Genomic DNA, 27,145 nt, shown 5'->3' on the forward strand with positions numbered 1-27,145 from the left:
CCTGTGGTGCCCAATAATTGTTAGAACAGCTCAATGACTGGCTGACAGCTAAGTCATTTGTAGCTTCTTCTCTGAGCTACCTTGTTCCCCCGAAAATAAGACCTGGCCGGACAATCAACTCTAATGCGTCTTTTGGAGCAAAAATTAATATAAGTTGGGTGAAGCAAATTAACAACTTTTCAAAATATAATATATTTTACTGTAAGACCGGGAATATAATGTAATATAATTAATATAATATAATTAATATAATAATATAATATAATATAATACAATGCAATGCAATACCGGGTCTTATACTAATTTTTGCTCCAAAAGACGCATTGCTCCAATCAGCATTAGCGCTGATTGTCCGGCTACGTCTTATTTTCGGGGAAACAAGGTAGGAAGATGCATTTATTGATTCAACAAAGATGTATTGAGTGGTACTATGTGTAAGGCACTTTATTAGGCCTTGTAGACTAGAAAAAGACATGCTTGAGCTAGTTCTAGCTCTAGTTCCTAAGAGCTAAAATTGAGGAAGTAACTAAGAATTATAAGCAAATTGGATTTCCACGAGGGACTGTGGATTGAATGAAGGGTGAGTGGGCCAAAACACAGCATCTGACAGCTTAGCTAGAAGAGAGGTCCTGGCTGGTAGGCCAAGGGAAGCAGTGATTTAAAATGCCAGGCTGAAAGGCAAACCTAGGAACAAGGCAGTGAGACAGAAAACCCATGCGGCTGACTGACACATCTGGATTCTTCGTTCCTGTGCGTGTGTAAAAGGCTTTTCTGTCAGCTACCCTCCCACACACTTCCCTTCAGGCTGAGGGAAGCACTTAACATGCTTCCTTTATCTGCCCCCAAAGAACCTGGCTCAAACTCGATTGTAATTCTTTTCTCATTTTTTAAAACCTTTTTTATGCATCTGTTCTTCCCATTACTCTGTAAGCTACTTGACGGCAGAGATTTGTGTCTTGTTTATAAATGCAGCTCTGAACACACACCCAAAAATAAGTTTTTAAATGCAATGACTATTGAAGTTAGGAAAGGCACAGCTTCAACTTTGTTACAGATACACATGAAAAAGAAAGAAGAAAAGGAAGGAAGGAAGGAAGGAAGGAAGGAAGGAAGGAAGGAAGGAAGGAAGGAAGGAAGGAAGGAAGGAAGCTGGGTGAAGCAAATTAACAACTTTTCAAAAACTGAATAATCTTTCCCATTGTCTAAGTATAATTTCAGAAATTTTTGAGCTTCATTTTTAGCTTTATTTGCAGTTAAGAAAGTAGGAATTAACCTGTAGCACCTTAGCTTTATATATTGTCCTCTTTTCTCCCACACTATTAAGAAGCAAGCTATAAATAATTAGCTGCGGTATGGGAGCTCACCATATAATGAATCATTTTTGGTGAATCCTCTTGCAATGTAAATAGTCTTCCCTCTAATGTATCTGTTTTATCCATTTCTTTTTCTTTATGGATTTTTTTTTAGAGGGGATGCATGTCTACAAAGCCCTTATTAATTCCTATGAATATTCCTTATTCTCAAGGGCCATCTGAATATCTTTGTGTCTAGGTAATAGTTAAAGTGTTAAACCTGTTTTCTATTTTCCCTTTGCTTACCCCTCTTACTTCAGATTCCATACTTGGGGTTTTGTTCCTGTGAGGAATTGGGAGAAACTGGAATATGGCAGCTGACAGACCCACCTATCCTTCCTCTGACCCATGGACCAACTGGGGGCTTCAACTGGAGAGAGACCTTGCTACAAGAATGAGCCACATCAGTGAACAAGGAAAGACTTTAGAAAGCCTTTGGGAGAAGTGTCTTTTTGTGTGTTTAGTAACAGTGGAAACTCTGCACCATATTCTAAGCGGACAGCTCAGAATAATTTAGCATATTTCCTTTCATGCTTTAAAATTCTGTGATGAGACTGTGTGAATAAGAGAACGGCTTGATTCAGGGACAAAATCATTCTCTCTGGACTCTTACCTGGCTAACAAGGCTTTCGAGAATTGTCTTCCTAAGTCGAGTCACTGCTCCGGCAGAGGATGGAGCCTTCCTTCAATCCAAGCATGGCCAAGGACCCGGAGTCCTCCCAACGGGAGCTTCCAGCCCAGCCCTAGGGAGGACGCAGGAGGAAAGAGGACGTCCAGAAGTCCAGAGGGACACTGCACTGCCAGTTTGGTGATGGGATTTTCTTAACTCCATGTTCCAGTTAGGCAAAGCTAAGCTGAGGAATTCTTTTCAGGTTATTGGAAAACATGCCCCGCAGAGAGTTATTCTTAGGTTACACTTCAAATTCAGTCCTCAGTATGACCCATACACCAGTGCTGCTGGCTGCAGACGCCTGCCTAAGGACCCTAACATTTACTCTGGTACTGCCACATTTTCTCTAGAGCAGCTGGCTACAGCTTTTTGCAACAGCCCTTCCCCCTTGCTTCTATATGTGAAATGGGGAGACAAAGCACTTTTGCTCTCCAAAGCACTTTTGGATATTCAGGCGGAAGATATGATAAGTGTGTGACGTATTCAATTGTAGGAGCAAAGAACTTGCAAAATATAAAGTGACTTGGAATCATCTGTGTTGTAACCGGAAGAGCCACAGCACCGTGGTTGCTTATTTTTGGCCCTAGAGTCTGGTGCATGGTAACTAGTTAAGGAAGTTGACATTTTGCAAGGATGTGTGTTAGATACATTATTTGAGTCAGCAAAAAGCTCATTCTTGTGCAATATGGACATCTTTCCAAATCATACCAAGGGTTAGGTCGTTGTCCACTTACATACAGTTCATGTCAATCATAACAGAACATCCACAAACACATCAATTATACCAGGGATGTATAACGAAGTCAGGGAACTAATTTAAATGATGACAGTCACAACTGCATTGCTACTTGAGCTGTTGTTTTCTGTTTGTTTGTTTTTCTATGATAATTTAAAATATGTAGGTAGGGCTAGTTCAGGAAAATTGGGAGACCTACATCCTGTGGTTTCCCATCACACCTGCTTCCTGAATTCAGAGGGAGTTTATTTAAAAGAAAAATAAATGACAATCAAGCCAAAACATCAGTTATCAATGTCTATTTAATTGTGTGACTAGCTGACTGCTGACGGCTGCAGAAAATAGTCTGGTATAGTATAGTTCATTGTGTAGAATATGTGTGCAAAATGCAATCCCAGCCACTTAAAGGGAACGTTAGTGTAAAACAAATCAATATACATTGTAACATTGAATAAGCTTCAAAACCCCGATGCATAAAACATGATATCTAAAAATAGATCTATGCCTCTGTTTGAAATGGGAATTTGAGGATTCTTGAGAAGAAGAGCGAGTGACAGGAGGCTGGCTATGTATGTTAGTCAGCAAGAGGATTATAGTTGGGTTTTTCTTAAGTCTTCTAAAGAAATGTTATGAATTATACATTTTAAGAAATTTAGCATTACACACACACTGATTTAGTTTTTGGGTATAGAAATAATTCTATGCTGACATCACTGATTAATATAAACGTTTTAAACTTAAAACAGGGGAAATATTCCTGTTAGAGGTTTTAAGAGAAATGTCACATTACAGCTAATGTAATGTCCCTGCCATTCATTCTTTTATCTGTAAAAAAACGAATGCACTGTTTAATCAGATCTATAATGTTGATTAGATTCTCCACAAATATTCATGGACTTTTAATGCTCAGAATAATGCTTGAACACCTCACATGTGATTTCCTTCAAAATAGTAACAGTGGGCTACTGTTTTGGTCTGTGTCTGTACTTGCAAAGAACAAAGTTCAGAACAGGTTATCCTCTCCCTCCCTCTAGGTCAGGGGTGTCCAAACTTTTTTCAACGTTTTTCACCAAGGGCCATATGCGGTAAAATACACAAACAAACAGCCGGGCCACTCACTCGAGGTGAAGTACGTATTGCCTCACCTGGTTTATTGAAGTAAACTAAATATATTTTTGGAATTTGCTGCGGGCCAATAAACAGTGGATTGCGGGCCGCAGTTTGGACAGCTCTGCTCTGGGTTGTCTTAGTCCTATGATGACCTGACAGGTCAGTTTACCTGGGCTACATACAATCCATTGTCCTTAGTCCAATCCGGACAGAGCCTTAGGCTACATGAACAAAAGGGGGCAGAGATCTGAAATCATTTTCTGATTAATTTAAGTGGAAAACCCTGAGTAAACAAGGAGTTTATTCCTCCACTTTAATTATCCAGCTTGTTTATCAAAATGGCCTGAATAATCTGAATTCATATGAAATTCTCTTCACATTTACCTATTTAAACAACTAAACTTGGACTTTAACTGAGATATTCTTTGGAAGGCATGTTGAATCTATGTGTAATAAAAGAAACATGATTTCATATTAATCCAAAAACTCTAGGTTGATACTACAACCTGTTCAGGCTGGTTCTTGTTGAACTGAGCCTGATGCTTGTTAAGAACAAATGTTGATGGGGGGAAGGGGAAGGAAGGAAGGAAGGAAGGAAGGAAGGAAGGAAGGAAGGAAGGAAGGAAGGAAGGAAGGAAGGAAGGAATTTAGGAAATGCCAGACAAGAACCAGATGGTTTCTTCAAGAGAGGATTTTTTTTTTTTAAATGTAGAAAGTTATGTGGACATAACAGACAAACTCAGTTTGTAAACAAACTGAGATGAAATTAATTGCAGGATTTAATCTGGGATTGAAAGTCTGAAACAGTTCGCTGCTTGTACAACTGTGCCACATCAATCCGCTAATGCCCCAGTATGATTCATAGATAGGACTTTGGTTTCTGTGATTTTAAAATGCCACATCTATTCCTCTGTGGACTAGAGTAATTGGCACATTTTAATGCACAAGCTGGGAGTTTCATTTTTCCAGGCTCTCTTCTCCATCACTGTAGTGGTAGCTAGGAGTTTATTGCTTCACCTCAGTATGGAGTTCAGAATACAGTGTTTTCCATTACATTTAGATTCATAGAATCTGAATGGCTGATTAAATGGCCATCTGATGGCTAAAAGAGGGAGGTATTTTTCACCCTGTAGTGAAAGGCTTCCAAGAGTTTCTACTTTTTATTTTAATGATACTTTAACCAAAGAATTATTTTAAAATAACCTTATATTTGAAAGATGATTTTGCAAAAAATAAAAATAAAAAATCATGTCTTGGAGTGATGTCGGTTTGATAAGTTACTGTTGATGATTTTCTTGCATTTTAGGCTGATGTGGTTATTTTCCTGTCAGTGGTATTTGGAATGCATAATGATTGTCATCCAATTGTGTTTAGCATTACTATAATGTATCTTTTCCACTCAACTAGCTGTATTTGTATTAAACAAAGCCTCTTATTTCAATCACCTAGTGTCGTTGGGAACTAACTGAAGAGCTAGAGTGAGAGAAGCTCCTACCTCATTGCCTTTGTAGAAAGGCATCCCTGTGTAGTAAAAAGGAGGCATTTCTCCGTTACCTAGGCACTCTGCCATGCCAGTGTTAATATGAAAGCAGTGATGAATTGCTCTTTTGAATTTACTCTAAGTGATACGTGTGTTAGAATGCAGATGAACCTCCTTGAATTTTCACAGACACAACCACAATTGTACTGTGTCTGCACCAACTTCTCAGATAATGAGGCACAGGGTTATTTGCATTTAAATTGCAGCCCCCTACACGTGTGAGAACTCAGGCCCCAGTAGTCTGCCTTGCCAGGAGGGGTGCAACTGGCAGAGAAGGGTGGGGAAAGGAGTGATTTAGCATCTATTTAGGTTAATACTTTACAAAGGTGATGGTGGTGTTTTGTTAGGTGCTAGCAGATGCTTTACATCATCTTAAAGCAAAGGATTAAAATTGGATTTGCTTCTCTTTAATACTACAACATACTGAATTTTCCTAGGAAAGTGACTAGCTGTAATGAAAAGTCAAGAGAAGGAAAAAAATTGCCTTTAAAAACAGAGGAAATAACTTGATTTTTAAATACATAAAATATTATGTGTAGTGTATGTAGGCTTAAAATTATAGTGATAAGTAGTTAAACTTAAAATACATTCAGTTCTTACAAATGTTTTACATGGTACCACTTAGCTGCCATTACTCCCACAAAAATTGGAATTTTGCAGCTGTTTAACTATTCTTGGACTCTGTACAGGACACATATGTATAATGGGAAATGTGTACTGGTTCTTTCTTTGATTGCCACTCAAGATGAGAACACCATCCAAAGCATTTTGGTTATATGCACAGACCATTCTAAACCTGCTGTTTTTGAAGGTATGTTGGTTTCTTTTTCATTTGTAAGGCTATTGTATCATTTCTTTTCTATGTGATTCAGGTGTATTTATTTGAAAGAAGAGGTCTGTATAAAAAAGAAATCACACCTAATTGTATTGCCAAATTCTTTGTAAACTACCTATGGCTTTTGTGCTTTCCCGGCTGTGTGCTCTTCCTCTAGATACAGCTCTGGCACCATTGTAATTTAGTTCATTCCATTCCATGAGCATCTCCATTTAAGTTGTCCATCGATGATTTAATAAAGAGGAACTGTGTCCTCAGTCAATCCAGAGCGATCTCATATTGAAATTCTGAGTGGACTCTATTCCCATCATGTTTTTAGGCATTACTGTGATCATTATTGTTTTGTCCATTAAATGTCCATTAAGAGTGTGATTTATCTCTCCGAGGGCCAGAAGGACACTTGCTGCTGATGGAGATGGGAGGACGCTCCTGTAGCACTGTGGGTCCCTGGTCCCTTCTAGTTACATATCCCTGAGGCATCCGGGCTGAGGAAGTGAAAACCCATCCAAAATGCTTCCACTGCCCCATGTGCAAGCCTCATCCCTCACCACTACCCACCTCGAGGAGGTGCACTAGGAACCACCCACAGAGTAAGAGTTTTGGGTGCAAGGGGAAATCCAGCTTATAGTAGGTTCCACACTACTAAAAACCACAGGCCCCATTTTCAAAGTAATGATGTGTTCAGCAAATAGATTTTAAATAAGCCATGTATGAACATTTATGCTCAGGACTCGAATGCAGATTTTCATTGACACAACTGGCTCCTACCCTGGCAGGGTATGTTTCCTGAAGAAGCATCACAGCTAATGCTTATATCTGACAAAAGATCAAGCTACGTTTAGCCTTGTAGCTGGTTCTCAGATGTTCTCTACTTGACAGATTCCCAAACTCATTTTGCCCTTTTCTGATTTATGTAAAGCCTGCCTGCACACATCAGAGGAAATGTGCTTTGGATTTGTTTAAGCTGCAATGAGCAAAATGTCTTGTTGTTGTTTTTAAGTTGAGGACCAAAAAACAGTCTTCCTTCTGCAGAAAGAGAATAGTTCAATTCGCCAGAAATACACATGTAAAACCCAGATGGCTTGCTCCTCGCCATGAAAAGATGCCAAGGTTTATTTAGCTTACTTGTTGCCATTTTGTTGCGGGGCAATCCAGAAGGTCTGCGTATCACAGGAGAAGAACTTCCTATTGTTCCAGAGAAGAAACCCTGAGTCACAAGTGCGATGAAGCTGGGTGATGTTCCTGGCCCAGCTGCTTATTAGAGCCCTTAAACTCACTTCACCTGCATAATGTGCACATAATGATTTTTTACAGTGTGGTTGTAAATATCAAATGGGATCCTGAATATAAAATACCTAATACTACATGCTAATAGTAATAAGGTACTATATGCTAATTAATGAAGAATCGCTTTTGCTAAGGCCAAGATAAAACTTACGCATCTAGCCATTTCCTGTATTTGGGGGACATGAAGGACAAGGAACGAGGCAAGGAAAACTGCCGCGTTCCTGTTGCTGTGACTTTGCTATTCTCCCCACAAGTTGGCTTCTGCAATAACGACCACAGTAAAAGTGTGTGTAGTGGTTGATTTCTGCGGTTTGTCTAAGGGGCTGCCTTATCACCTTCCCTTTGTATAACTGTCGTTTTAAAAACGCATTCTCATTTCGTCCTCATCACAATTTTACAAGGTAAGAAGATCAGGTATTATTCACTCACTGTACGAAAGATATTGATTGAACACTATGTTCCTAGCAGGGTGGCAAGCTGGAGCCACTGTGGCAAATAAGAAAACAGGTTGCCTGCTCCTATGGAATGGAGAGATGGAAAGTCAACAGATAAATGGACACGATACGTAATTACAGCTGCTGATCAATGCTGTTTAGGGAAAAAGAAAAAACTGGGTTACAGGCTAGAGAGTAACTTTGGGAGCAATATGGGACAGGGGGTACTGCTTTAGAGAGAATGGTCAAGCATGGTGTCCCTGAGCAGGTGGCAGTTAAACTGACTTTTAAGGCTGAGTAGAAGCTGGTCATGGTGAAGAGCTGAATGAGGAGGGTTCAGGAAGCCAGAATGAGCAGAAGCCCCTAAGTGGGACAGAGCCAGCTGGGTTGGAACAGAAGGGGTCAGGGAACTAAAGCTTAGTCAGCGTGGCAGAAAGGGAGGGCAATGAGGCTTGCGAGGAGGCAGACCCAAAAACTCGGGGTCCTGTCCGCCAGGAGTCGGCAAACTATTGCCTACAGGCAGAATCTGTCCCACAGCCCGTGTTTGTACAGCCCACAAGCTAAGAATGTTTTTTTACAATTATAATGTTTGAAAAACATCAAAAGAAGAATATTATTTTATAACACATGATAATCACGAAATGCAAATTTCAGTGTCTATAAATAAAGTTTTATTGGCACACAGCTATACTCACTCATTTACATATTGCCTATGGCTACTTCCAGGATACAAGGACAGAAGTCAGTAGTAGAGACCATATGGCCTGCAAAGCCTAAAATATTTGCTACTTGGCTCTTTACAGAAAAAGTTTGCCGACGTGTTATAGACCAGGGTGAAACATTTGGATTTTGTTCTAGGCCCAAAGAGTCTGGCATAGAAACTAGTTTACCTGCCATAACAAATTAATAGATTGGTGATATCCAGTGGCGGGCAAAGTGACAACCAGCATTTATTGAGTGTGTGTGTGTATAATTGGACCCTTTTCTAAGTGCTTAACGTGTATGTATAAACTTCTTTCGTCTTCTCAGCAACCTTATTCAGCAGATGCTATAATTATTCCCAGTTTTCAAAAGAAGCTGAGTCTTAGAAGCATTCAACTTGCCCAAAGTCACATGTGTGAGAGCTGAGATTTGAGCCATGCCAGCCTGGTTCCAGAGCCTGGATTAATAGTTTAAAATATTTTCTTAGAGAAAGCTTAAGGAAAATATTCCAGAACCCTGAGGCATCTGGAGGATACTTGGATCCTTCAGAACACGGCTTGGAAACCACTGTTCTCTTCCCATCCTCTCATTTGCAGAAGACACTGGCCCTGGGAAAGATCCATGAGCTGAGACCTGAAGCTGGCGCTTGCTTTTTTGTGGTACATTCCTACCAAACCACAATTTCGTTCGATATCAGGTCTTACTTGGGTTCTGTTTTCAGACTGATCCATTTAATTAGATTAAATTCTAGGTACAAACCTTAAGAATGGAAGCTCATTGTCCGGTCCTTCTACAGGCACCTCTAACTTATTATGTTTCCTGTAGGGATGAGATGTGGCCCCAGCCATCTGAGGTCTGCAGATTGTTGGATTTATGTGCCACTGTGCTGGGCATTCTGGGTACCATATTTGATTTATACCTCTCAGTCACCTCGTGCCGTAATCATTCTCCCCATTTTACAGATTAGGAAACTGATACCAAGAAGCAAGTAGTCTGCTCAGGGCTGCACAGCTGCTAGTGACAGGGACCAGGTGACAAGTCCGAGTCTGTCTGCCTCTTACTCCCATACTTATTCCAGTTGGCTGCTTCTAGAAAGACTTTTTCTCAATCAATAACTAATTACAAGGTTGCTGCTCTAGCTTAGAAACTCCATAGCCATTTTCTGTAAGTCCACAAAATGCTCAAAGAATCCCAGCACTGGGTGTGAACTAGCCATCCGAGGCGTCTGCTGGGAAATGCAGGTGAGGCCCCCTCTTGCCCTGGTCTTTGGAAAGGCCACATATTCTTCACAGGGAGCCATGAAAGGGCAGAAAGAAAGCTTAGGCCTCTCTCAGAATCGCAACAAAACCCCCAGTGGCTTCTACATGTGGGAAAACCCCCTATTTTTTGTTACCCTTAAAACAGTCTTTCACCTGCTTAATGAATGTCTCCTTTTTCAGTTTTTTTCTCCCTGAGAATCTACATTGACCAAGGTGATGATGGGAAATAGAGATGTTTATTTATTTCTCTAAAATCTATCTCCACACCTTCACCCCATCAAATGTCACTTCCTGATTAGTACTAAAACATATACTAGTATAACGATTTCATGAAATGAAGATCAGACGACAAATTGGCTGTCGATTGCAAGGCCTCCCACATACAGTGTGGTCAGTAGACACCTTTCCATTAGAAATAGATAGAAGGTCACTCCCTGACCACTACCCTTCAACCTCATCTTTTCCGTCCACCCTGCTAGCAGCCACATGGGCTGCCTTTCCCTGTTGAACCCCCTATGTGTTGCAGGTTGACGTGGAGGTGATGAGAGAGTGGGAAGGACCGTGAAAACCACAAATGCATGTCATTCACAAGCCTGCTTTGTAGCATTTCCCCCACGGACCATTTTTAATCTCTGAGTCCAGTGGACTTTCATGACATTTGTCAATGTTTGTGACCAGTTGAATATCACACCCGTGGGTGAAAAAGATATACTTATCATTGCCCCAAGTGAAATTTAAAGATCTTCTTTAATGCTTGGGAAGAATTGTAAGTCAAGTATCCTTTTAGGTTTCAGAGCAAAAGATCAGTGCTTACATTTCAAATGAAGAGTTCATTCTTTCATTCACTCATTTGACTCACTCATATTTCAAGTGCAATTATGGGTCAGGTTCCCTGGGTCAGATTCTGAGATGGAGATTTATGCACTGGAGTTTATAGGAGAGTGCTTTTGGGGACAATACTTATGAAGGAAGCAAGATCAGGCTGAGAGGAGCTGAACTGAGATGAAGTTGCAAAAAAGGCCTTAACTGATTGAGACTTCACAGGAGCTCTGGAGCTGGAACCTTTCCCATCAGAGTTGCTCTACTTTGAGGCAAGGGGACAGGACCTTTAAGTCCTCTCCTGGGTGCCCCTTGAAGGAGATGTGACCATGAGTGAGATGGTTCTCACGCAATTCTCAGAAGGGAACCCAGCTGACATGTCCAATTTTTCCAGCCACTGGGGATCAAGGAAGAATCTGAGTGGTACATCAGAGTACATACCCGAAGTGCCAACTAAGGACCAGCATTTAATTTAACTACTGCTAACTTTGAAATTTTTGTCTGAGTTAGGATATTATCATGAAAAGCAAATATTGGGAACATACCAGCTTCCCTTTATTTAAAGTTTACCTACAACTGATTCAATTTAATAAATAAGTATTGAAAACCATACTATGGTAAACAACCCAGAAGTCCATCTATAGGTGAATGGGTAAAAAAAAAAAAAAAAAACTGGTATATTCATATACTGAACTACTGCTCAGCAATAGAAAGGAATGTACTCTCAGCACAGGCTGCTACATCATAGATAAACCTCAAAATAATTATGCTGAGCGAATGAAGCCAGACAAAAGGAAGTAGACACTGTATGATTCCATTCATACAGAATTCTACAAAATTAAAACTAATCTATAGAAAGTAGATCAATGAAAGTGGGGAGGGACAGAGAGGATTAAAACAGGCAAGAGGAAACTTGGGAGTGATGGATATGTTTGCTATCTTAATTGTGATGATGATTTCATAGATGTACACATGTCAAAATTTATCAAATTGTACACTTCAAATATGTACAGCTCATTATGTTAATTGTACTTCAATAAATCTATTTTAAAAACAACTATAGTATGAAAGGGTCTGTGACAGGCTTCAGGATCACTAAGGTAAATAAAAAACACACTGTTTTCAGGAAGCTCAGAGACTAGCAAAGGAGACAGATAGATGCATATTCAACTAAATGTAATGCAAATCAAAATAAAAACCAGGATAATAAAAGAAACTATTATGGAGGCAAAAAAAAAATAGAAAATTGATATTTTTCTGGGAGTATGGAAGATGGTAACAGCTAACTCAGCTAGTATTTACTATGTGCCAGATGTTAGGTACATTAAAGTCTCTAATTCTCACAACAACTATCTGGGTAGGTGCTGTCATTATACCCATTTCATAGGTGAGGAAATGAAGGCTATGGTTCCAGAGTCCATGTTCTTAATCACCAGTTATTACTACTCTCTGAAAAATGCCGCATTTGATCTGGGCCTTGGGAGATGAATAGAATCTCCCCAGAAAGAGAAGGCCATTTTTGGCAGAGAGGGCAGTGTGGACTGTAGCACAGTATGACTACAAATATAAAAATGTACTATGTGCTTGCAATATGATAAGAATTTTCTATGGGTATATATTGGGGAGCAGTGGAAAAGACTGAAAAGGTAGATTGGAGCCTGGGTGTGAGTGGCCTTAAATGACTTGCTAAAGAGTTTGGACTATAACCTTCAGGCGAAAGGAAACCACTGAAAGTTTTTGAATAGAGAATAACATCAAATTTGTGTTTTAGAAAGAGAATGGAAAGTAAAGAAAAAATCTGTCTGCAGTTAAGTGAATACCTGGCAAATTTTATATGAATCCGTTCACAGGTGTTGTACTAAAATCACATCAAATCAATAGATTTGGGATAGACTACACTGCAAATTTAGGTTTCAATCTCAGAATATTTCATTCTCTGGTTACCTGAGTCCTGTATTCATTCTGTTTTCACCTATGTTTCTGTACATTTTTATCCAACGAGAAAATTACAGAAAACCACAACTGGAAAACAGAAAAGTAAAGTGACCCTTTTCCAGACCCCTTACCTGAATTTAATTTAGAACTGGTCCAATATTTTTTTCCCAATGGCTTCAAATGAGAAGTGCCATGATGACATTTTTACTTTTGTTTCTTGTAAAATTTATTCTTGACCTCATCATACATTCAAGTTATATGATAAGCTCAAGATATGAAAGATCAATCAATATCTAAGACCCGACATATTGCTGGCTCCATGATGTCACATCTGACACTATTGGAAATAAAGCCATTTCCTCCTGTGTTTTGACAGGAAGTATTTTTAAAATCCTATAAGAATAACATTCTTCTAGGTGAAAATGTGAGAAATTATTAACAAGCAATGGGCAATTCATACCTTCCATGAGAGGCCCAAAGAAACACTTTCCTTGGGCTTTCTCAAGGGTGTAGGAGAGAGGGTACAAAAATAAATTGTCACCCTAAAGCAAGGACACAACATTGGAAGGAAAATCAAATGCTTAGACAGCCATGGAGCCTTAAATATAAAAACTGGAGTCCTGGAGGGAATCTTAATGGGGAAAAACATAAGCTGACCAAAGACTCAGAAGTCTTAGTTTGTATTCTCAGTTTTGCCACAAACTCACTGTGTCACCTCAAGCAAACTCCTTGATTATTTCTTTTTTAAAAAATGGTACAATGCAACTTACACCCTGCTTCCATAAGCAAGTCAATATATTTCAATATAATTAACAAGCATTCAGAAAAACCTTCTATGACTCTAGCCATACCAGCTGATAGCACAGTCATGGCTAACTCCCACATCTCTTGGTTTCTATTCCAGAATACTCGCACTATCAGTGTTCTCAAACCTACTTTACGATACCTAGGAAGCTTGTTAAACATACAGTTGGTTCCTCATTCAAGTGAGATTCTGATTTAATCAATCTGGGGCTGACCCTAACAATCTGCAGGAAAACTCTATTTTCTGTCCTCTCTTTATTCCCTTTCTACCTGTTGAAATTGGTAAAATATTTGAAAGACATTTTTGATTAATAAAATTTGCCCTACCCAAGTTATCAATACATTTATAGAATATTAACACTCATGTTAATTAGTACACATTATTTCCTTTACAATTTTCCAAATGTTACAGATTAGTCTCTGTCTTCTAAAGATAAGTCTATCACTATTTGGCTGTGTCCCTGGATATAGGGAATCAAGTCTAGCTCAATTTGTCTAATTATCGAGAATTAAATACCAAAATTGTTCATTTGTATGTTGTCACCCCTACTAGACCACATCCTCCTAAAAACAAAAATTTGTCTTTCATATCTGATCATATCTTGGAGCAATGCATACTAGATGGCTGAATAGATGAAGGGATGGATGGATGGATGGATGGGTGGATGAGTGGATGGATACACAAATTTTTTTAGATGAGCAAATATATGAATGAATGAATTCTACTCCTGATAACCATTATGAATTGTTGCCAGAGTTAGAAATATAACATATTCCTAAGGGCTCAGCAAAAATTGTCTAATTATAATTGTTTAATAAACTGGAAAAGTAAAAATAAGGTGACATCACTACACAGGGACGTTTTAACATCTCTCCCAGCTCTCCTCCTCCCCAAAAGCCTTGCAACTGGTTGACTTACCAGTGCTACCCACGTGTGGTAGAATCATTTGTGCCACCAACACATCACTCACATCACTCCACAATCAAGATGACACATGTGGTCCATTAAATGTTCCACCAGGAGGTGTTTTGGGGGCAGCTAACTAAGAAAGGGGCTTTCAGCGCCGATGGAGGAGTTGAGACACATGACGTCACAGAGCTACTGCCTCTCCCCCTTCAAAAGAAACCACTCTCCATTTATTTCAGAATCTAGAGGAAGTCAACAAAGTGTGACAGCAGCACAGCACAATATGTGGTGGAGAGTTTGCAGCTTGCTGGCTTGGTTCCCCTTACAAGGTAAGGACTTAGAGCTAATGTTTTTTGATGCTCAGTTGACCTAATGTTTTGCCAAATCCAGATAAACTTGCTAATTTCCAAGCCACGCCAAAATTACACGGGGATGTTACTGCCTCTATTTAATCTCTTGGTCAATTGCTAAAGGGTATAAAAATGATCATTGTGTGTCTCTGTGGGATCTGTGATATGGTAAAATCTAACAAGCTTACTGAATCTGTCTTTTAAGAGATACCAGTTGAAAGAACATCTGTTTTGGATCTTAAAAACTTCATGATGTATAAACCTTAGTCACATAATTTAATTTATCTGAAACTCAATTTCTATGTCTGGAAATGAGAATGATAACAATGTTTCATCTATAAAACTCCCTGGATTGTTATAAGGCTCAAATTTCAAATGTGAAAGCACTTTGCAAATGACAAAGCATTATACAACTTTTAACTAGTTCAGAGATAATAAGGAGTCCAATGAAAATTTTGTGCTTATTTCTTAAGAATGAGTTATATTTACATTTTATGATAATTTTCAAATTTGATTTTTGGTGTTTAATTCTAATGTAGTATTATGGAAATTAAAGAAAGACTCAGTTACCTATTAAGTGCAGGTCAAATTATTCCCCAAAAGTGGGGGCAGCTTATAGGCGTCCCTGAAGTTCTGATTGCAACTTGTATCAGATTCTTGCAGAAGAAACTACAAATAAACATACTGCTTACTTGTTGTGTGTTTGTTTCAAAGTATAGAACCTGGAGTTAAGGCACCTATACTTCTAAATCTGCACTTACCAAACAACTGCATCTGAAAGATGCTATTTTTAAAAAAAAATAGATTTCCTATTTTACATGGTACTTCAATTTTTTATTTTATACACTTCAATTGATGCTTTCTTTTTTGGTCCCTGTATGTTGAGACACTTTATAAGTATTCAATTTTGGTAATAAATAATATTAATTTCTTTAATAAGTGGCTTAAAGAATAGCAAATACATTAAAAAAATTTAAACTACTTTCAATTATTTCAAAGCTTGAAACCTTTAACTGATCTTAACTTTTTCAGGACTCAAGTTATTATCTCATAAAAACACCTCACACAAAAAAGTTTTTGAACAAAAACAGCAATAACCATGTCTTACGGTAAACCTAAGACGAGTTTTTTAGAATATATTCAAATATTATTTATAAAGACAAGAGATAAATATATTTATTGTGCAATGCACAGTGCTGGGTACTTTGTGTTAAGCACATTTAATTCTAGCAAAGATACGTAGGTAGGTATTGCTATCTCTAATTTACATATAAGAAAATTGAGGTTAAAAGAAGTTACATAACCTGCCCAAGTTTTCACAGCTAGTAAATAATAACATAAACATCACTGTGCAAAGCACATACTAAAAGTATTATCGCATGATACTTTTAATTAATGTATGTGCGTGTGTGTGTGTGTGTGTGTACTGGGTTGTGATAAAAAATGTGTTTCCTAATGTGAATAAAAAGTTAGAAAGCCACCGATTTACACAATTTTTAAGATTTATTATTGAAAAATCCCAGTGTGAAAACTCATCCGAAGGGCCACGCAGAGGGCTTCTAGGCTCAATGGTATTTGAGCATCCATTGCCCACTCAGACCTAACCTTGCTCAGGCCCATCAGAGTCTAAAATAAGAAAGGAGCTGGCCATGTTGCTTTCTTATCAGTCAAAAGGCAGTAAATCATCAATTTTGGCACCACTGTAAATCACCAGCTGTTTTTAGCTAATTGGATTATGGGGAAATCACTCTACCTTCCTCTACTGCGCAATTGCTAAAGCTGCCCAAAATGTATAGACCAGAAAAGTCCCATAATCTTGGAGTCTGCATTCTTTTCAAGGCTACTATTGGCAGAAATAGCTACTAAGATGGATAGAACACAATAAGAATGAAGAATTTTTCGAAATTCATTCCATTGACCCATATTGTGGTTGATGAAAATCCGCCAATTTGCACCCTTTATTCTAGTTATTTAGTGGAGCTTAGGAAGCCGAAAATGTAAACAGTTACAAACTGAGTAGAGTCCTGTTGATTCTTTTTTTGATCAGGAAAGAGTCACGTGTTTGTTGGCACATATTTGAGACAATTTCTTTAAAGCTATACTGGAAATAATTTGATTTTAACAAAGATTAATTTTCACACTTGTAGTTTTCCCTATTGAGTCTACCTAAACAGTAATAATAATTCTTTTTTGTAATGATCTGAATGGAAACACATTTTGTCTGCTGCTTCATAGTAGTCATGTAAATAAAGCTCTGTTTTGAGAATTAACTCATTGTGTGGCTCTGGTTTTAACTCAGCTCTAGTCTTTATTATTCAACATAACGATTACAAAGTTGAACTCTTATTAAAATATTTATTTCTGAATATATGCACTTATTCACGTTTACCCATTAATTCAACCAATACTTAAAATCTTACTTTGTGCTAGGCCCCGGTAATATAAAATGAATGAATGTCAAACAACTTTTCCAAGAGGAGTTTCTAATCTATCCACAGAAACATATTTGTAACCAAATAATTATAAAGTATTGTGCTAAGTGCTATAATAGATGTCTGTTGAAAGCATTTGGGTATCCTGAGGAGAGAGTACTAGGTAATGGTTGGGAGGACTGAGCCTAAAGGCTGGTTGGGCAAGTTCGACAAAAGTGATGTAATTTGAGTTGAGTCTTGAAGGAGATAAGAAAGGCATTCTAGGCCAAGAGAACAGCATGGACCAAAGCAAAGTACGTTCTTGAGCCTTGAACTTTCTGAAAACAGTAAATGGCTATTTGCGTGGAGCATCTGGAAGGGAGTATCAGCAAATGGTACTGGAGAAGATAGGTGTCAAGTTACCTGGAATTTTGGCCTGATTCTTAAAAGCAACGGGAGCCTTAAGAAATATTCTAATGAAGGAATACACAGGATCAAGTTTATGCTTTTAAAATGTAATTCTAGAAGAAGATGAGGATGATAAATTAGAGGGAGGAGAGACTAACAGGATGTCATTGCAATAATCCAAGAGAGAAAAATGGATACCTCCACTAAGGCAGTAATAGTAGCTAAAAACAGAGGAACAAATTGATTAAAGAGCTGCTTTGGAGAGAGAAGAGACTAGGGTGCCTCTCAAATATCTGGTATGCAATGGCTGGTGTGACATTAATGAATACAAGGAAACATGAGCAGAGCAGGTGATAATGTGTAAAGCATAGGGAGCCATAGAAATGATGAGTTCCAATTGGACACGTCTAGTTTAGGGTCCCTGCAGGACACACTTGCTCTATTTGGGAGTTTTTAAATCTACCATATACAATAATTTGGGCTACTAAGGTAAGAAAATGAAAGTATACTTTATTCTTTCTTCAGTCTACTGTCATGACCTTTATTAAAGGTGGAGATCACACACTGCAACTCCCAAAACCTTGGGAAAAACCAAGGAATCTTAAGAACATCACAGGTTTTATTTATGTGTGTTTTTGTAGGTGGCTGTGATTGCTGCTTGCCCTTTTGCTTGAGGGTTGGTCACATATACTTTGGCGTGAAGACGTTCCACTGATAGGACAATTAGTTCATGGAGTTGGGGGTGGAGTTGATGGTGAAGGTCACAGGTTCCATTTCCATATATAAACCAGTCACAATTAATAGCCCTAAACTCAATGAACAGCCTCTTAATACATGCTATGCATGAATGGATGAATCCAGTTATGGAGGTAATGACCAAGCCCAGAAGTCTCACTCAGTGAACATGACCTACCAGTGGTTAGTGGTGACCTACCAGGAGAGACCCCACAGTCATTCATTGCCAAGCTCTGTATATTCAGTATTTCAGAGCCACATAGAGCTAATTTGCTAGGGGGAACGCTGAAGCCCAGATGGGGAGAATTAAGGAGTAGGCACAAAACACTCAGCATCTATAGAAGAAAGGCTAAGGGTAAATAAGGATATACATGTTTTTAAAGCCTGCAGGGGAGGAAGTGGTGAATAAAGAAAAAAACCCACACCTCACCCCTCTGACAAAGAAGGTGAAAGTTTGACTCCAAACTTAGGTGAACAGCAATTTAAAAGAAGAGTTCCAGTTTAGTTTTTTAGTGGCAATAAGAGGATCATGGGAACTTTTCCTTAGGAAATGTGCCATGAAAACTTAGGTACAGCTATCCTTTTCATCCACCCTTTAACATGACCTAGACACTTTGAACAATATTTTTAAGCACTATAGCTGAGGCAGTGTGGGTCTGTGGCTTCTCATTTGGGCTATTCTTCCTTTCTACAATGATTTCCTGTCTCTAAATCAAACATGGGGTCTACATGATAACACTGAAAGACAAATAGGCCTGTACAGCCAAAAGCAAGGCTTGAAGCAAAGAGTAGAGAAAACTACTAATATTCTCTACCTTAAACACAGACTTTTCCATCTGAAACTCAGGCATCTATAGCTGTGGTCAGTTTGATATTTAATTCTGATATTTAATTCTCAACAGCAAGAGCAAATACTAATCTTAGAAGATACAATTCTTTAGTACATGCCAAAAAGCCATACTATATTTCATTACAATTTTTAAGACATTGTAAAAATTAAATGATGTAATTTAATTAATAAGCATGTATCCTGAGGAAAAGACAATGATATATACATTTTTTTAAATGGGAGATATTTATTTAAAAACAGGCTACCAGATAAATCTTGCCAATCCCATCTCCCAAAATGCAGTCTCCCTGTCTAGACAATCATTTTACCAAAGGGAAGAACATTGGCAAAATTTCTAAGTTTCAACTTCTGGCCCAAAGGACGGAATCAGGACATGTTGCTTTATTCTATCATTGATTCAATGTAGTAACTTCTCTTCTGTCTCTCAATATTCTTATTAACAACAAGAGAGCAAAGATATCTGTCCACTGCCTACATTTTAGTGTCATCATGAAAGCTGGCATTAAACCATTACTTTTCAAGCTCACACTGTGATAGTTTCTTAAAAAATGAATTTTAGAGAAATATAAAACATAGTCACTGCCCTCTAGAAACTTCAATCTGCAAGATAATGCACAAAAACTAGAATAAAGCAAGAATCATAATGGAATGGTTATGTAACAATGGAAGTTAGACGGTACTAGATTCAAAGTCTTGGCTCAGATGCTGCTTAACATTAGAAGAAATTCCATTGTAATTTCAAACGTTTCTAATAATACCTTTATTTGTCAATTATGGGTTGATTTTCTAGATGAGAATATTTCCAAATGACCCAATCTAAGCAGAATTCTGACGTTATGCTTCAATGCTTTTTTTGAAAACACAATCGCTTTTTATTGACTCTTTGTTGTCCATTGTACCATTTGCTGACCATATGGACATTTTTCCATTAGAAAACTGTTTTCCCATGAAAGTCAGAATGAATACAATACAGTAATTCTGGGTTACTATGCCAGAGGCTAGACTGAAATTAATGATCTAGGAATGGAATAAACTAAAAAGTCTGCACCAATGAATTTCCAAAATTCTCCGAAGCACTTTTCCTAATACTTGAAATTTATCACAAGGAAATAAACTCTCTTCTTGTTTCTTTCCTTTTTTAAAGTTTAAATAAGCAGTAAATGCATTACATTTGCTATTCATAATTTCTAACCCCACAGTATTCTTATGTTTATGGAAGTATTTTCATTGATAAGAACTGTCATCCTCAAAAAATATTTTTTAAATTTAAAACTTGAAGAAATGATGAACAGCAACATATGTGCCAAATCGGCAGTGAAGCCAATTTATTTTTCTATCAATTTCCTTTTTGGGGAGGATAATTTTACAGGTGTTTAGATCCAATTTTTTGCCATTCTCTAGGGATCGTGATTTGGGGAAATTAGACTCTCACGTTGGCCCAGTTTGCCTGGAGAAAGTGCTGCTGTGGAATATTAAATTGGAAGAGATCTGAGAACACCCTTCCCCTGCTCTTCCGCAGGTGGGACTTAACAACTTCCCATGAAGGGCAGTGCCATAATTCACAAGGACATCATGGGTTATAGTGTTCTATCTATAACATTCTACCCTAGAAACCTAGACACATAAGTTGTCCTTAAATGCACCAGTCCCTCGTTTTATAAACCCAAGCTAGAAAGGCTGATGTCTCTGGGGTTTCATCATTTAGAGAGTGCAACCAAATCATATGGGCATGGACTTTTTAGCCCACATGTCTGGTACAGATCCCAGCTCTAGGACCTGTGTGACCTTGAGCCTCTACTCCCTCATCCGTAGAGTGAGCCAAATAATTCTTCCTTTGTAAGGGTAGTTTCAAAGTTAAATTAAATATAGGTAACATGACCTGACACAGTTCCTGGCATATGAGAGAGCAAGTGCCAAAAGATGTTGTTCAACTTTCCCCCTTTTTTCCTATCAAAACCCCACCCCTTTGTTCTGACTGCCTTCAAGAAATGTCTTTACTGCTCCAACACACAGTGCCCACTCCTTTCCTCACATTTCTTTTTGTATTGACTTATAATTTGTTTCTATAAGAAACGTGTAATAAATGATCAAATAAATGAATGAGGTTGGGCTGAGACTAAGTCCCTGCCTCAGCTCAGGATTGGTGTGGCTTGCGCCACTCTGACTGTCCCCAATTCTCTTCCTCTGCAGACGCCTTTCTGACTAACCACACAGAAACCATCACTGTGGAGGAAGGCCACATGCTCACTCTGAACTGTGTTGTTTCTCAGGCGAAGACTGCCTCCCTGCAGTGGCTGGCCCCATCTGGGTTCACCATCTTTTTAAATGAGCATCCTGGTAAGTGAAAGAAAAATAAATTGTCACCATACCTCAACCTGAGGGATTTTTCAGACAGAGAGGTTGGTGGGACAAAAAGCCAGTATGAGTCACCCAAATGGTGGGCTTGGCTCTACCTCCTGTTATTGGTGAATTACACCCAAAAGCCTGTTATTTTACACCTGGCTAGTTTTTTTGACAGGAAGTCTGAAATGGAAATCCCACCAGAATAGCTGGTAAAGGGGGCTCACATTACAAAGCATGTTTCCATGCTCCCACCTCACCCCCATGTCACTGTTTGAGTCTCAGTGACAATGTAACAACTAGCAGCACAATGATAAAGAGGAAGCCAACTGATTTGGGGCCCTTGTGCTCCATATCTGGAGCCAGCTGCTTCATGTTCCACATGAGCAATCCAAAATCCCATCCCAAAGCTAGCTTCCAGGTATCTCCTCTTCTCCTACCAGGCTTAACATAAAATGGAGATCACTGAGCATAGGAATTCACAGGACACATTACTTTGAAAAGGAAGGCAGTCATTCCTCTCTTCACAAACACACATTAGGTGAGTCCTAGATGCCTGAGATGGAAAAGGATTCTTTTTTTATAAGTTTCATTGATATTACTGACACATAACATTATATTAATTTAAGGTATGTAACATACGGATTTGATATATGGATATATTTGAAATGATTACCACAGTAAGTTTAGTTAACATCCATTACCTCATATAGTTACAATCTTTTTCCTCACAGGATTTGTAAAAGTCTATTTAATTCATCTCATTGGGCAGGATTTTACTAAACCCTCCCCTTCATAATGAGATCTTTTTATATTTGCATTTAATATTCCTAACTGCCACATACTTGGAAAAATCTCCAAAACAGCTAATTTTATTCTGCTTGGCAAAGCAAAACCTCTAAAAAATGTATGCTGTGAAAACATTATTTAATATTGATATGTTAGGTACAAAATAAGTAAATATAATTATTTCAAACTAAATCAACTATTAATACTAGATTCCAACAGAGTAAGTAGATACTAATTATTAAAAGTTCTGAAAGAAAAACTTTAAGTAGGGATAATTATGTTATATGTTTTCTGTCATTTTGTTTGGGATTTTGTTAAACATGGAGGAGATTCTTAAATGTCTACAGAATGCCTTGATCTGGCTCAGTGGTTCCCGAGCAAGGATAATGTTTGCCATCTAAGGGACATTTGACAATACCTAGAGATAGTTTTGGTTGATACAACTGGAGAAAGACGAGGTGGGGGGTGGGGAGGTTCTGGCATCTAGTGAATAAGGAGGCCAGGATGCTGTTAAACATCTTACAATACACAGAATATCCCCCACAACAAAGAATTATGGGCTCAAATGTCAGTAGTGCTGAGGTTGAGAATTCCTCAACTTTAGTTCATGTAACATCAGTGAACCAGGACACACAACCGATGCTCCAGATGAGAAAAAAACTTCCTTGGTCAGCCATTCAAACTTTAACTACTTTAGGCTTATTTGTGTTATAAATCTTTTTTTTTAATTATTTTATTAAATTTATTGGGGTGACAATTGTTAGTAAAATTACATAGATTTCAGGTGTACAATTCTGTATTACATCATCTATAAATCCCATTGTGTGTTCACCACCCAGAGTCAGTTCTCCTTCCATCACCATATATTTGATATGTGTTATAAATCTTAATAGAAAAATAAAAGGGAAGGAAGAAGGAAGGAAGGAAGGAAGGAAGGAAGGAAGGAAGGAAGGAAGGAAGGAAGGAAGGAAGGAAAGAAAGAAGACAAAACTACTCATTTCAGGAGCCTCTGATCTGCTAAAGGACTTTTGACCTGAGATGGACATCCCAGGTCAATATAAAAAAGGAACACTTACTGTTGGTTGAAACTCTCCTGAGCTTGCTTCCACCCTCCCACCCCCCGTTAGCTAAACACCTGGAAGGACTAAGTCATAATCTTTGGGGAACTTCAAATAATAATGAACATTTAATTTTCCAGTCAAGATGGCAGAATAGGTCAACGCTGTGCTTGCCTCCTTTCACGACCACATCAAATGACAAAACAACCATCACTGAGAATAGCCTGAAGTTTAGCTGAACAGAAGTCCTACAACTAAGGACGTAGAGAAGAAGCCACCTTGAGAATGGTAGGAGGGGTAGAGGCACTGAATGGGCTGGTCCCATACTCGTGTGTGACCGTTAAAAATTGGGAGGGATATCTTGGCTGTGAATGTCCCATTCAGAGGAGTGAGGGGTCCCAAGCCCACACCAGGCTCTCCAGCCAAGGGTTCCATTGCCAGGAAAAGAAGTCCCCACAACTTCTGGCTGTGAAAACCAGTGGAGATTGTGGATGAGACAAAGGGCTGCTGGAGTCCCAGGCATTTCTCTTCAAGGGCTGCAGACAGACTTACTCACTGACAGACTCACTTACTCTGAGCTCCAGCTCTGGGCAGCAGCCTGAAACGTGCCATATGAGGAGGAACTGAGTTGTCTGGCTGCAGGGCGAGCACTAGAGTGGCAGCTCTCTCCCAGTAGAACTGTTGGCAGAATTTATTGTTTCTTTGTTGAGCCCTCCTCACTCCTGGATGCAGGCGGCTGCCATATCTGAGTCTCCATCAACCTGGCTAGCACTGTTGATCTTGCCCTGGTAATCCTGCCTCATCCAACTTGTGGACGTACCCAAGCCACTTCCAGTGGTTTTTCCATAATAATGGCTTGTTTTGGCTCAAGCTGCATCCTTTCTTAAAATCTCTGACAGCTTTACAAATCCCAAATAAGCAGCATCTGGCCCCAGTGTGCCCTATACCGCTTGCTGAGCAGCCCCAAGCTTGGCAGCCAGGCTTGGTTCATGGCTTAGCCTCTCTCAGGTACCTCCAAGCCTGGTGCGGGTGGCTGCCATCTGAGGATTGTTTGTGGCTCATACCAGGTGGGTCCAGGCAGGGTACAGCCTGCAGCTGAACTTGGCTGCTTCAGGGTCCCTCATAGGAAGTCCTGGGACTGGCACAACTGGTGGCTGGCTTTGGACCAAGCTGGAGGACCACTCGGCCTTCTCCGAGGGTGACACACACAAAAGACAGAATGGGAAGGCACCAGAGTCCCGCTAAAGTGAATCCTGCTCTGTAGGGTCAGCCTATATACAATAGCTCTTCCACTCTAGTCATGAAAAGTCCTCACAACCAATCAGACCAAGGGTCAATCCCTCCCATTGACATGCAAACAGCAACCAATGCTCAACTACAAGAGGAAGACGTACAAAACCAACACACAGGACACACCTGGAGCAACAGGCTCAGGTGACCAAGGGAGAGTGTGCAACTGGTTCCCACAGGACACCTACTACATAAGGCCACTCTACTAAGACAGAGAAGCATAGCAGCCCTACCTAACACATAGATACAAGCACAGAGAGGCAGCCAAAATAAGGAGATGAGAAACATGTCACAAATGGAAGAACAGAAAAAAGCTCCAGAAAAAGAAAACTACACAAAATGGAGGTAAGCAATCTACCAGAGACAGAGTTCAAATTACTGGTTATAAAGATGCCCAGTGAACTTAGGGGAAGAGTAGATGAACTCAGTGAGAACTATAACAAGGAGATAGGAAACATAAAAATGAAAACAGAAAACATAATAAAGAACCAGTCAGAAATAAGGACTACAATAACTGATATAAAAAATATATTAGAGGGAATCAACAGAGGATTAGATGAAGCAGAGGATCAAGTCAGCGATTTAGAAGTTATGGTAACAGAAAACACCCAACCAGAACAGAAAAAGCATCCAAAAAATGAAAATAGTGGCCTCTGGGACAACACCAAGCATACCAACATTCGCATCATAGGGGTACCAAAAGGAAACGAGAGAGAGCAAGAAATTGAAAACCTATTTGAAGAAATAATGACAGGAAACTTCCCTAAATGGCAAAGGAAATAGTCATACAAGCCCAGGGAGTGAAGAGAATCCCAAACAACATGAACACAAAGAGGCCCAACACCAAGACATATCATAATTAAAATGCCAAAGGTTAAAGATAAAGAGAGAAATGTAGTTAGTTACCTACAAGAAAGCCCCCATAAGACTGTCAGTTGATTTCTCAACTGAAACTTAGCAGGCCAGAAGGGATTGGCAGGAAATATTCAAAGTGATGAAAAGCAAGGACCTACAATCAAGATTACTCTACCCAGCAAAGCTATCATTTAGACTGAAAAGACAGATAAAGAGCTTCCCAATAAGAAAAAGCTAAAGGAGTTAATCACCACCAAACCTATATTAAGAAATGTTAGTAGGACTTCTTTAAGAAGAAGAAGAAGAAGAAGAAGAAAAAAACAATGATTAAAAAATATAAGTAATAAAATAACTACATATCTATCAACAATTACTTTCAATGTAAATAAATTAAATGCTCCAATTAAAAGATAGGGTGGCTGAATGGATAAGAAAACAAGACCCTTACATAAGCTGCCTACAAGACACACTTAAGATTGAAAGATACACACAGACTGAGTAATGGGATGGAAAAAGGCATTTCATGAAAATGGAATCAAACAAACAGCTGGGGTAGCCAAATTTATACCAGACAAAATAGACTTTAAAACAAAGGCTAAAACAAGAGACAAAGAAGGACCCAGTAATCTTACTTCTGGATATTTACCTGAAGAAACTCAAAACATTACTTCAAAGGGACATGTACATCCATATGTTCATTACATCATTGTTTACAATGGCCAAGATATGGAGGCAACCTTGCTGTCCATCAGTGGAAGTATGGATAAAGAAGAGGTGGTACATACATATAATGGAATATTACTCAGCCATATAAAAGAATGAAATCTTGCCATCTTCAACAACATGGGTGAACCTAGATGATATTGTGCTGAGTGGAGTAAGTCAGGCAGAGAAAGATAAATTCCATATGATTCCACTTATATGTGGAATCTAAAGAACAAGATAAATGAACAAACTACAGAAACAAACTCATAGATATAGAGAACATTTTGATGGCTGCCAGTTGGGAGGGGTGTTAGGGAAGAGAGTGAAAAAAGTGAAGGCATTAAGAAGTACAAATTGGTAGTTACAAAACAGTCATGGGGATGTAAAAATAGTCATGGTGTCATGTAGGTACCAGACTCGCAAGGATCATCACCTTGTAAGTTATATAAATGTCTAATCACTATGCTGTAGATCTGAAACTAATATAATATTGTATGCCAACTCTAATTGAAAACTAAAACAATTGTTAAAAAAATGAATAATGAACTTTTAAAAATTAAAAATATAAAGCACCCAGGTGGAGCAATGAATATCAATGCATTTATCTTCTATTGTTCATATTCATTGTAACAAGACAATATCAAATGAATTAGATTTCAAAGAGGCAAATCATAGTGAGACATTTTTCATAATGTAAAAAACATTTTTTTCGATCCCCCTTACACCTGAAATCTATGTAATTTTACTAACAATTGTCACCCCAATAAATTTAATAAAAAAATAAAAAATAAAAACTTTTTTTTAAATTCTGCAATTTAAACTTTGCACCAGCACAGTGTTCTTAATTTCCTATAAACACAAATAAAGCAAATTATTTGTTTCACAGATACCAGTATCACAATATCTCATAAAGTAACTTCAAGCTATTGAGAGGCATCTAGCTGTAACACTAGAATTTAGAAGT

General features: G+C 38.6%; 2 protein-coding genes across 4 annotated transcripts in view; both read left to right on the plus strand.

Moving 5' to 3' along the window:
• The window catches only part of UBASH3B (ubiquitin associated and SH3 domain containing B), a 138,934-nt gene extending 133,804 nt beyond the window's left edge, over window positions 1–5,130 (plus strand). The window contains exon 14 of one of the 2 annotated variants that reach the window (XM_019718584.3): window positions 1,613–5,130. In XM_019718584.3, the coding sequence (XP_019574143.3) occupies window positions 1,613–1,750 (138 nt within the window). In that variant the 3' untranslated portion in view covers window positions 1,751–5,130. The remainder of the gene's footprint in view (window positions 1–1,612) is intronic. The other variant, XM_074321919.2, reaches the window with a different exon arrangement.
• A 9,460-nt stretch (window positions 5,131–14,590) lies between these two features.
• The window catches only part of CRTAM (cytotoxic and regulatory T cell molecule), a 45,917-nt gene continuing 33,362 nt past the window's right edge, over window positions 14,591–27,145 (plus strand). The window contains exons 1-2 of one of the 2 annotated variants that reach the window (XM_074321458.2): window positions 14,591–14,719; window positions 21,335–21,481. In XM_074321458.2, coding sequence (XP_074177559.2) covers window positions 14,674–14,719; window positions 21,335–21,481 — 193 coding nt within the window. In that variant the 5' untranslated portion in view covers window positions 14,591–14,673. The remainder of the gene's footprint in view (window positions 14,720–21,334; window positions 21,482–27,145) is intronic. The other variant, XM_019718581.3, reaches the window with a different exon arrangement.

Source organism: Rhinolophus sinicus, chromosome 9 (assembly GCF_057876585.1).
Source record: "Rhinolophus sinicus isolate RSI-liver-muscle chromosome 9, RSI-T2T, whole genome shotgun sequence".
Lineage (NCBI taxonomy): Eukaryota > Metazoa > Chordata > Mammalia > Chiroptera > Rhinolophidae > Rhinolophus > Rhinolophus sinicus.